Source organism: Pseudochaenichthys georgianus, chromosome 14 (genome assembly GCF_902827115.2).
Source record: "Pseudochaenichthys georgianus chromosome 14, fPseGeo1.2, whole genome shotgun sequence".
NCBI classification, from domain to species: Eukaryota; Metazoa; Chordata; class Actinopteri; order Perciformes; family Channichthyidae; genus Pseudochaenichthys; species Pseudochaenichthys georgianus.
In genome coordinates, this window is record NC_047516.1 from 39,336,212 (window position 1) to 39,344,998 (window position 8,787).

At 41.1% G+C, this 8,787-nt stretch overlaps 1 protein-coding gene and 2 non-coding genes across 4 annotated transcripts; all 3 read right to left on the bottom strand.

Annotated features, from left to right (window-relative positions):
- Positions 1-3,691: 3,691 nt before the first annotated feature.
- hspa8 (heat shock protein 8) lies at positions 3,692-7,994 on the bottom strand. Of its 2 annotated transcripts, none has more exons than XM_034099925.2 (9): positions 7,886-7,994; positions 6,729-6,938; positions 6,172-6,377; positions 5,944-6,096; positions 5,272-5,827; positions 4,936-5,138; positions 4,546-4,744; positions 4,224-4,456; positions 3,692-4,147 (listed from the first exon to the last, which is right to left on the bottom strand). In XM_034099925.2, the coding sequence occupies exons 2-9, from the start codon at positions 6,931-6,933 to the stop codon at positions 3,947-3,949; spliced, it is 1,956 nt and encodes a 651-aa protein (XP_033955816.1). In that variant the 5' UTR covers positions 6,934-6,938; positions 7,886-7,994; the 3' UTR covers positions 3,692-3,946. The 2 variants fall into 2 exon arrangements, with proteins under 2 accessions (XP_033955816.1, XP_033955815.1); XM_034099924.2 differs by having other exon boundaries at positions 5,935-6,096.
- Positions 4,811-4,903, bottom strand: LOC117459131 (small nucleolar RNA SNORD14). The gene has a single exon (XR_004553502.1). It is a non-coding gene; the product is annotated as a small nucleolar RNA SNORD14 (small nucleolar RNA).
- On the bottom strand, positions 6,451-6,543 carry LOC117459132 (small nucleolar RNA SNORD14). Its single transcript, XR_004553503.1, has one exon. It is a non-coding gene; the product is annotated as a small nucleolar RNA SNORD14 (small nucleolar RNA).
- Positions 7,995-8,787: the final 793 nt, after the last annotated feature.

Consider the following 8,787-nt stretch of genomic DNA (forward strand, 5'->3'; position numbering starts at 1 on the left):
CCTTTTTGAACTAGCTATAAGAGGCCACACATTACTACTTCACTTCATGGCTGACAGATCGCAACAACCAAAATAAGTGTAAATCCAAATGAATGTCTCTGTTCCATTGGAGTCTTTCCAGAAGGAATACACAACTACCAGCAGCCCATGGGCCAGGGGCTGGTTGAACCCATTGGTTGAACCAAGATGGAGGGATGTGTTACAGTGATTTTTGAAGTCTGTCACTAATGTTGGAAAATGCATGAGAGCATTTGCAACAATGAAGCTTTTGTGGTACTGCTCTTCTTTCACCATTTGACTGATTCAGTGTAACCTGTACAAAAAAGTTCGTCAAATATCATTGTAAAAACTGTTCTATAATATAATATACACAGAATGTAACGAGGCCAAAGGGCACATTTCTGTAAACCTGTGAAAATGTTATTGAAACAAATGTATTCATCTCATAGGTGTATGGGGAGTTCCTTCCAAACAGCAAGAGAGATATTCTAAACATAACCGTTTTGCAGATTTTTTCATTTGAGTACCTAGAGTCAGTCAAGAACCTCTGTTTGCTGGTTATGGATCATTGGTTTGATCATTATGGACCATATTTAAAATACAATTACCCCCAGGTCACTCCCAATAATCCTGGAGTTAGGACACATCCAAGATTAATAACCTTGACACCTTCTAAGGACATTCACTTTCAAACTACTTAGTATGTAGGGTTCATACACTTTTTCACCAATGACTTTTCAATGACTTTTCCATGATCTTTACCTAATTGTCCATGACCAGCGGTAGGTACCACTGAAAAGGGTTTACTTTAACATGGAACAGGAAAATAAGGTCTGCATATGAAACATGTAGTGCCTATCTAAAACAAATAAAATAGTAGGCTTACTAGCTTCTACACGCTGAAGCAACTGTAGATGCAAACTCATCAGGTATGAAAAAGGTGACAAGGACCCGAGCCCCCCGACCCCCCGGAATATCGGCTTTAAAATGAGGAATAACAGGATGTTAGCAGTCAGAACAACGAAAGCAGCAGGTAATAATAACAGAAACACTAAAGAGTCACATCTAATAGAAATATATAAAAGCATTTATTTTAATTGTGTAGCAGTCAGTTTATCATTTTGGCAGCACTGTTGAGCATTTTGAAAATGTATTTTCATGCCTCTGTGCAAGGCTGAGTCTTTCTATCTGTATAGCCACTGGTGTTAAGTAACTAAGTTCATAAACTCAAGTACTACTTGGATACAATTTTAAGATGATACTTGTACTTTATTTAAGTATTTCAATGTTTTGTTACTTTGTTATTTTACTCCACTACAGTTCAGAGGTAGCTACATGGTGTACTTTTACTCCACTACATGTATTTAACACCTTTAGTTACTTCACAGATGTGGATGAATGATGTGAAATATAACCAAGTGTTGAATCAGACTTTAGTTCCACCTGGAGTAAATCCACCAGCTACCCTGCAGTCTACAAAGTACTTCAGACTAGCTGCACCTTCACCAGCTCTGAGAACACTTTCATGATCAATCATTATAAAACATATCAGATATATTATTCTGAAATGGACCAATCTGCACAACGACTACTTTTACTGTCGCTACTTTCACTATATTTTGATGAGAATACTTTTCTACTTTCACTTGAGGAACATTTTGAATGCAGGACTTTTACTGTAACGTTTACTGAGTATTCCTACACTCTGGTACTTCTAGTACAAGACCTGAGTACTTCTACTATTACTCAAGTACAAGATCTGAGTACTTCTACTTTTACTCAAGTACAAGATCTGAGTAGCCTACTTCTACTTTTACTCAAGTACAATAGCTGAATACTTCTACTCAAGTACAATATCTGTGTACTTCTACTTTTACTCCAGTACAAGATCTGAGTACTTCTACTTTTACTAAAGTACAAGATCTGTGTACTTCTACTTTTACTCCAGTACAAGATCAATACTTATACAACCTCTGTTTATAGCCTATGAAAAAAACTATTAGAAAACGAAGGCTAAACTAACGTTAGCAGATTGTGACAATGTATGCTACTTAGCTCAACGATTCCTATTATTATACGATAATATTGCGACAGAAAAACGTTTCAGTTCACATCACGCTCTGCCGCTCCGACAGGGAGCTCTGCTCTGAACACCTGAGCGGCCCGTTCTAACAGCTGTTCGCCAGCGGTCCAGTCTGTGCCACAGTGACTCCGGACCGCAGTTAACGAACGCACCGTAGATAATGTAGCTGACCCTCATCGCGGAACAGCAGAGTTCAGCCGACAGGCAGGAAGACTCGAGCACACAGCTCGCGCTTCATATATTAAAAACATAACACCATGCGCGTCATGATGGCACATAACAGCTCGCGACCGCAGATTATTTCGGCGATTAGATTACATTTAAATTATATTTGACGCAACTTTAGTTACATTTCCAAAATGTTGGGAAAAATATTGTTTTCCATAACTTTTCCAGGGCCTGGAATTTGCATTTTGAATTTCCATGACTTTTCCAGGTTTTCAATGACGGTACGAACCCTGTATGTAAGGAAGGAGAATATTAAAAGTAAGGATTTTAATTTACATTTTGGAGATGGGTGTTCACTAAAATAATGTAAAGTCAATCACACTTATCTACTGCAGTACGATCATTTATGAAAACTCAGTCTGACCAATTTGTCTTCTGATCAGGTCATCAGCATAGTGGATTTGCCCTCTGGCTAAAACTCCCAGGATTATTCGGGAGGATATTTGTTGTTAAAATTCCTAGAACTAAACAACAAATCTGAACCAGGAAATAGCCACCGAATAGAAGTTCAGGACCACTTGACAGTTGTAAAACGTTGATGTATCCTTTAACTTTTAATCCTTGTGGAGAATTAATTTGTATTAATCTGTTGCTTAAAACTGCCCCAATACAAAAAACCTATACATTTAACTGTCTCTGAAACAAATTCCGCCATTAATTCTGATAAATATGTCAATTTCTAACTTGATGGAACTTTCATAGGCACAGCAGATGAATATGAGGTATTGTTTAGTCCTGTGTAATGAGAATGTGCCTTTAGTGTTAATATAGAACTCAGTGTAGGTTACTCTTTAGAGCTGTGGACAATAGCATAAAAAACCCTGGTGAGGGAAAAAAAAAAAAAAAGTAGTGAGCGCATGTATACAGCTACCATTACTGCAACACGCATTTTTGAACACCATTAAGTCAGTGACGCACAAGATTTATATTTGTGCATTCACACTGGCTGAATGCACACGGCTCCATGAAAACACAAGATGGCTGTGACGCAGTGGGAGAGCTTAGTCTTACACTTTCTGCCCATGCTTTGAAGCTTCATGTCAACACTCTGTTGATCACTAGGACTGTAACAGCATGTCCCTGAAATGCAGCTGTGATGGAATAGACAGCATACACCAGTAGATGGCACTATAACCAAGTGGACATTGCTCTCCAGTCACATGGTGTGACTTCAGTTACCCTTTACAAACAGCTCAGTCCAAGTTACCAACATATACAATGATCCCCCTTAACTCCCCTATCGCTGGAAATAAAACTGTTGTCTTTTGCTTAAATCAAAAGTAGTGAGAAGACTCAAGTTAAACTTTTCACTACACAATAATAGTGCAGCCATTGGCTAAATTAAACGACATTAACATAAAGCCAAGAAGAGATCAGGCAAAGGGTTAAGATTTGTTTTTATTATCAAGGCAGTGACATCCTTGTATACAAAACACGTGACCAGACATGTGATCTGCCTGCTTGTTCAAACTACAAGTTGTTCCCAGTTGTGTCGCAAACCATCTAATAAGTGTGATCCCTGAACCCAGTTTTTTGTTCAATTGCACTCTTTAGCTTGTTGTAACTTTTGCTATAAGAGGGTTACTTTCTTAGAAAACATCTCAGGAGAGAAGTTGGAGCGGAAGCGAGGAGTGTTTAGTCGACCTCCTCGATGGTGGGGCCGGAGGACCCACCGCTGCCGGGTGCAGCGCCACCAGCTCCAGGGAAGCCACCAGGCATGCCCTCTGGCATTCCACCGGGCATTCCACCTGCACTCTGGTACAGCTTGGTGATGATGGGGTTGCACACCTTCTCCAGCTCCTTCTGTTGATGTTCATACTCCTCCTTCTCGGCAGTCTGCAACAAAAATAAATGTTAGTTTTAATACCAATTAATATTGTGGCTAAAAGACTCCAAAAGATAGAATAAATACCTGATTCTTGTCTAGCCAGCTGATGACCTCATTGCACTTGTCCAGAATCTTCTGCTTGTCGTCCTCACTGATCTTGCCAGCAAGTTTTTCATCCTCCACGGTTGACTTCATGTTGAAAGCATACGACTCAAGGCCATTCTTGGAAGAGACCTTGTCACGCTGGGAGTCATCCTCTGCCTTGTACTTCTCAGCTTCCTGGACCATGCGTTCAATGTCCTCTTTGCTGAGTCGCCCTGGGAGTAAATTGCAAATTGTCAAAAATGTTTGACGGGGAACATTTGAGATAATGTTAAGAGTAAAAATATAAAAATCTGAAACTCACCCTTGTCATTGGTGATGGTGATCTTGTTCTCCTTGCCAGTGCTCTTGTCGACTGCAGAAACATTCATGATGCCATTGGCATCAATATCAAATGTCACCTCAATCTGGGGAACACCACGGGGAGCAGGAGGGATGCCCGTCAGCTCAAACTTGCCCAGCAGATTGTTGTCCCTGGTCATAGCACGCTCACCTTCATAAACCTGTTTGAAGCATGAAGGGTTAAGTACAGGCTTTTTAAGTAGTACTCAGGTCTAGTCAACTTTATTTCGCTCAGACATCCAAGGAAGGTTTGTGCCATCTTTGGTCTTGCAACCTCAGGTGGAAACTACGAATGGCAGGAATAATCGTCATCACTGCGAAATGTTTTATGTGAATGACTGGTGTTGCTTACTTGGATGAGCACACCGGGCTGGTTGTCAGAGTAGGTTGTGAAGGTCTGAGTCTGCTTGGTTGGAATGGTTGTGTTTCTTTTGATCAGGACAGTCATGACACCTCCAGCGGTCTCAATACCCAGGGAGAGAGGGGTTACATCCAGAAGCAACAAGTCCTGGACATTCTCAGACTTGTCACCAGACAGGATGGCAGCCTGGACAGCTTTGAGGAAACAAAAATAAGAGACTGTTAGAAAAATCATGTTTATGTCATTAATGCCCATGACATCCAACTGCTACAGTTGTGCTGCTCTCACAATGCAGCTTAGATGGGAATACAATGGTGTGACACTTACCAGCCCCGTAAGCCACAGCTTCATCTGGATTGATGCTCTTGTTGAGCTCCTTTCCATTGAAGAAATCTTGGAGCAGCTTCTGAATCTTGGGGATACGGGTTGAGCCACCAACCAACACAATGTCATGGATCTGCCCTTTGTCCATCTTGGCATCACGGAGTGACTTCTCCACGGGGTCCAAGGTGCCACGGAAGAGGTCAGCATTCAGCTCCTCGAAACGAGCCCTGGTGATTGAGGTGTAGAAATCAACTCCCTCGTACAGGGAGTCGATTTCTATGCTGGCCTGGGTGCTGGAAGACAGGGTGCGCTTTGCCCGCTCACAAGCTGTGCGCAGACGGCGGACAGCTCTTTTGTTGTCGCTGATGTCTTTCTTGTACTTTCTCTTGAACTCCGCAATGAAGTGGTTGACCATGCGATTGTCGAAATCTTCCCCACCAAGATGTGTATCTCCAGCAGTAGATTTGACCTCAAAGATTCCATCCTCAATGGTCAAGATGGATACATCAAAGGTGCCACCACCAAGATCAAAGATGAGGACGTTCCTTTCAGCCCCAACCTGAAATTAGTATTAACATTTATTGTGTAAGAGGCTTCCTGAATTAACTTGTACACATTAGGCATCAATCAAGTATAACGCTGATAATCAAAAATAGTTATAGTTACGTTTTTTACCTTCTTGTCCAACCCATAGGCGATGGCAGCGGCAGTTGGTTCGTTGATGATACGCAGAACGTTAAGGCCGGAGATTGTGCCTGCATCCTTAGTGGCCTGGCGCTGGGAGTCGTTGAAGTAGGCAGGTACTGTGATCACGGCATTGTTGACAGTCTAAACAAGAGAAATGTTAGCCTATTGTACATCACAGCTTGCAGGTCATTTCCTAGGCTATGACAAATTACATACCTTTCCGAGGTAGGCTTCAGCAATCTCCTTCATCTTAGTAAGCACCATAGACGAGACCTCCTCTGGGTAGAAGGACTTTGACTCGCCTTTGTACTCAACTTGAAGCTTGGGGCGAGTGTTGTCATTGATGACATTAAAGGGCCAGTGCTTCATGTCGGACTGCACAACTGCATCGTCAAACCTGCGACCGATCAGTCGTTTAGCATCTGCAAAAGAGCTTGTCATTAGTTTCACAAAATAAAGAAATTACATCGGCTCTAATGCAAGCTTCCATTAAGATCACTCAGACATCCAAGGAAGGTTTGTGCCATCTTTGGTCTTTCAACCTCTGGTGGAAACTACGAATGGCAGGAAGAATCGTCATCACAGTGAGGAAGTGCTTTATTTAAAGACTATACACAATAGTATGTCTTTAGTTATTCTTGTTTCATTTCAATAGAAGTCATTTTATGATCAGGGTAGGATATATGTGCAAAATCTCTGACTATTCGATGAAGAGGATTTATTTCTTTAAAAACATGACAACCACACCATTCAAAACAAATTAGTTTTTTTACCAAAAACTGTGTTGGTGGGGTTCATGGCCACTTGATTCTTGGCTGCATCTCCAATCAGCCTCTCAGAATCTGTGAAGGCCACATAGCTGGGTGTGGTCCTGTTACCCTGGTCGTTGGCAATGATTTCAACTTTGCCATGCTGGAACACACCAACACAGGAGTAGGTGGTCCCAAGGTCGATACCAACTGCTGGTCCCTTAGACATATTTCCTACAGGAAAAAAGGAAAAATATGAGTTAACCTTAGATTAAAGAGAAGAATTTCCACCAATGACATGGGACACAAATATCAGATATAACTTAAATGATAATTGGCAGAGAAAGGCAATCAGTCATAACTTCACTACGACAAACTTAATGAAAAATTGTCCCTTGGGGAATAGTTTTAAAACAGACGGAGACGTGTGGGCGACTATAGAAGGTTCACAATTAACACTAGTCAAACTCAATGTTGGCTGAATTAAAAAATGTAGTCACAAATGGACAATGTTATCCTTCTGCATTATCTTGAACAAAATTATATATAATATTCATTAACGTTTCGCCATTCATTTACAAGCATTTCGCAAGTCCCAGCCATGTGACAATGAGTCAACCGTTAGGACAGAGTTGAGACCGGAAATGGACACTTTAAAATATTCAAGCGAATAAAACGAAGTTACCCTAAGGCGAACAAATATTTTAGAAAAGGGTGGGCTGATTAAAAGAGGGCCTACAAACAATTAAAAAAAGATGCATCGTGATACAAGGACTTGATTTGTGGGAAGGGGAAAGAAACCGGAAGTACGATCAAGTTTGCTAGCTTGACACCGTTTGTTCCGAGAACATTCTGGAACGTCTCAGAATCCCTGCCCCCACCATTTCTGCTCGGCTAAGAAGCTAATGTTAGCTATGCCAATGCCCGTGAATTCAGCCTCTACATCCCTTAGAAGTAGACTTATCTACATGTGTATACGTCCAAATGCGTTATACTTGGCAATAGTAATCAAACAACCGCAATACATGTCGTATGGCATTAAATAACGTTAACATTGCCGAGGGTGAATAAGCATTAGCCAAATGCTATCGCTATCGTCAGTTAACTAAATTGAAGCAACCCAGGAACATTTCGTTGAATATAACTCAAACATATTGTTCGCAAATCTCAGAGTAACTTACCGAATTGTTGAACCGTAGATTACTTGTGTGTTGGAATGGACAACGGTGACTTGTCCTTGCCGGAATGAGAGGGGAAAGGAAAGACTGACTGCTGTCCGGCCTGTATATATATCCGGCAAAACAGCCAATCAGATGTCGAGTCTTGGAGTCTTTCCTCAACGGTCCACCAATGAGGCTTAGAGTAGTTGGTGACGCTAATAACGATCCAGCTGACTTCCTGTTTTATTTCATAATCTCTGTGAAAGACCGCATGGCCCAAGATTATACTGTAGCTTTGTGTGGTGATACAAGATGTAGTTAGGTAACAAACGACCCTTTTCAGATATATTTTATTTCCGAAGTATTCATGTTTATAATGATATTGAAGCCGTGTTATTTTAGTGAGGAGTTATTGAGGAATACGCAAGTAGAGGCAAGCAGCGACGATTTAATTATGAGATAGGCGTAAACAATAGGCCCTTCACCCGCATCCACCACAACAAACCAGATGTACCTCTGCCTAGTATATACACTGCTAAGTCAAACCTCACTAAAACAAACTGTCGTGAATAGTTCACTTAATTGTTATAATAACGCAAACATTAAAACTCCAACTGAATGAGGCCATCTGATCTGAACGCCGCCATTTGCCGAGCATGTTTGTTCATTCACAGCTTTTATATGGGAAATTTGATATAACTAACTAAAGGTTTAATGGTAAATGTCTGCTTGGGGAAAGCAACTAATGAAAGGTGGTCAGATTAAAGAGAAATAAATGTTTTGAGTGGTGATACATAGTCACATTTTGTTCACCAGAAACCATAGGCTACCTTGAGGAACAAGCAGGATATAGATGAGCAGTTACATTAGGCAACATCACCAGCTACTTTCCACAGAACTCATTCATGTTCAAAAGCATGCCA

Bases quoted from the DNA above. Each gene is read 5' to 3' on its own strand.
- hspa8 (XM_034099924.2), bottom strand. From the start codon at position 6,933: ATGTCTAAGGGACCAGCAGTTGGTATCGACCTTGGGACCACCTACTCC. The intron at 6,378-6,728 runs GTAAAAAAACTA...GCTCTTTTGCAG, and splicing joins CCCCACCAACACAGTTTTTG to ATGCTAAACGACTGATCGGT. The intron at 4,457-4,545 runs GTGAGTTTCAGA...ATTTACTCCCAG, and splicing joins CACCATCACCAATGACAAGG to GGCGACTCAGCAAAGAGGAC.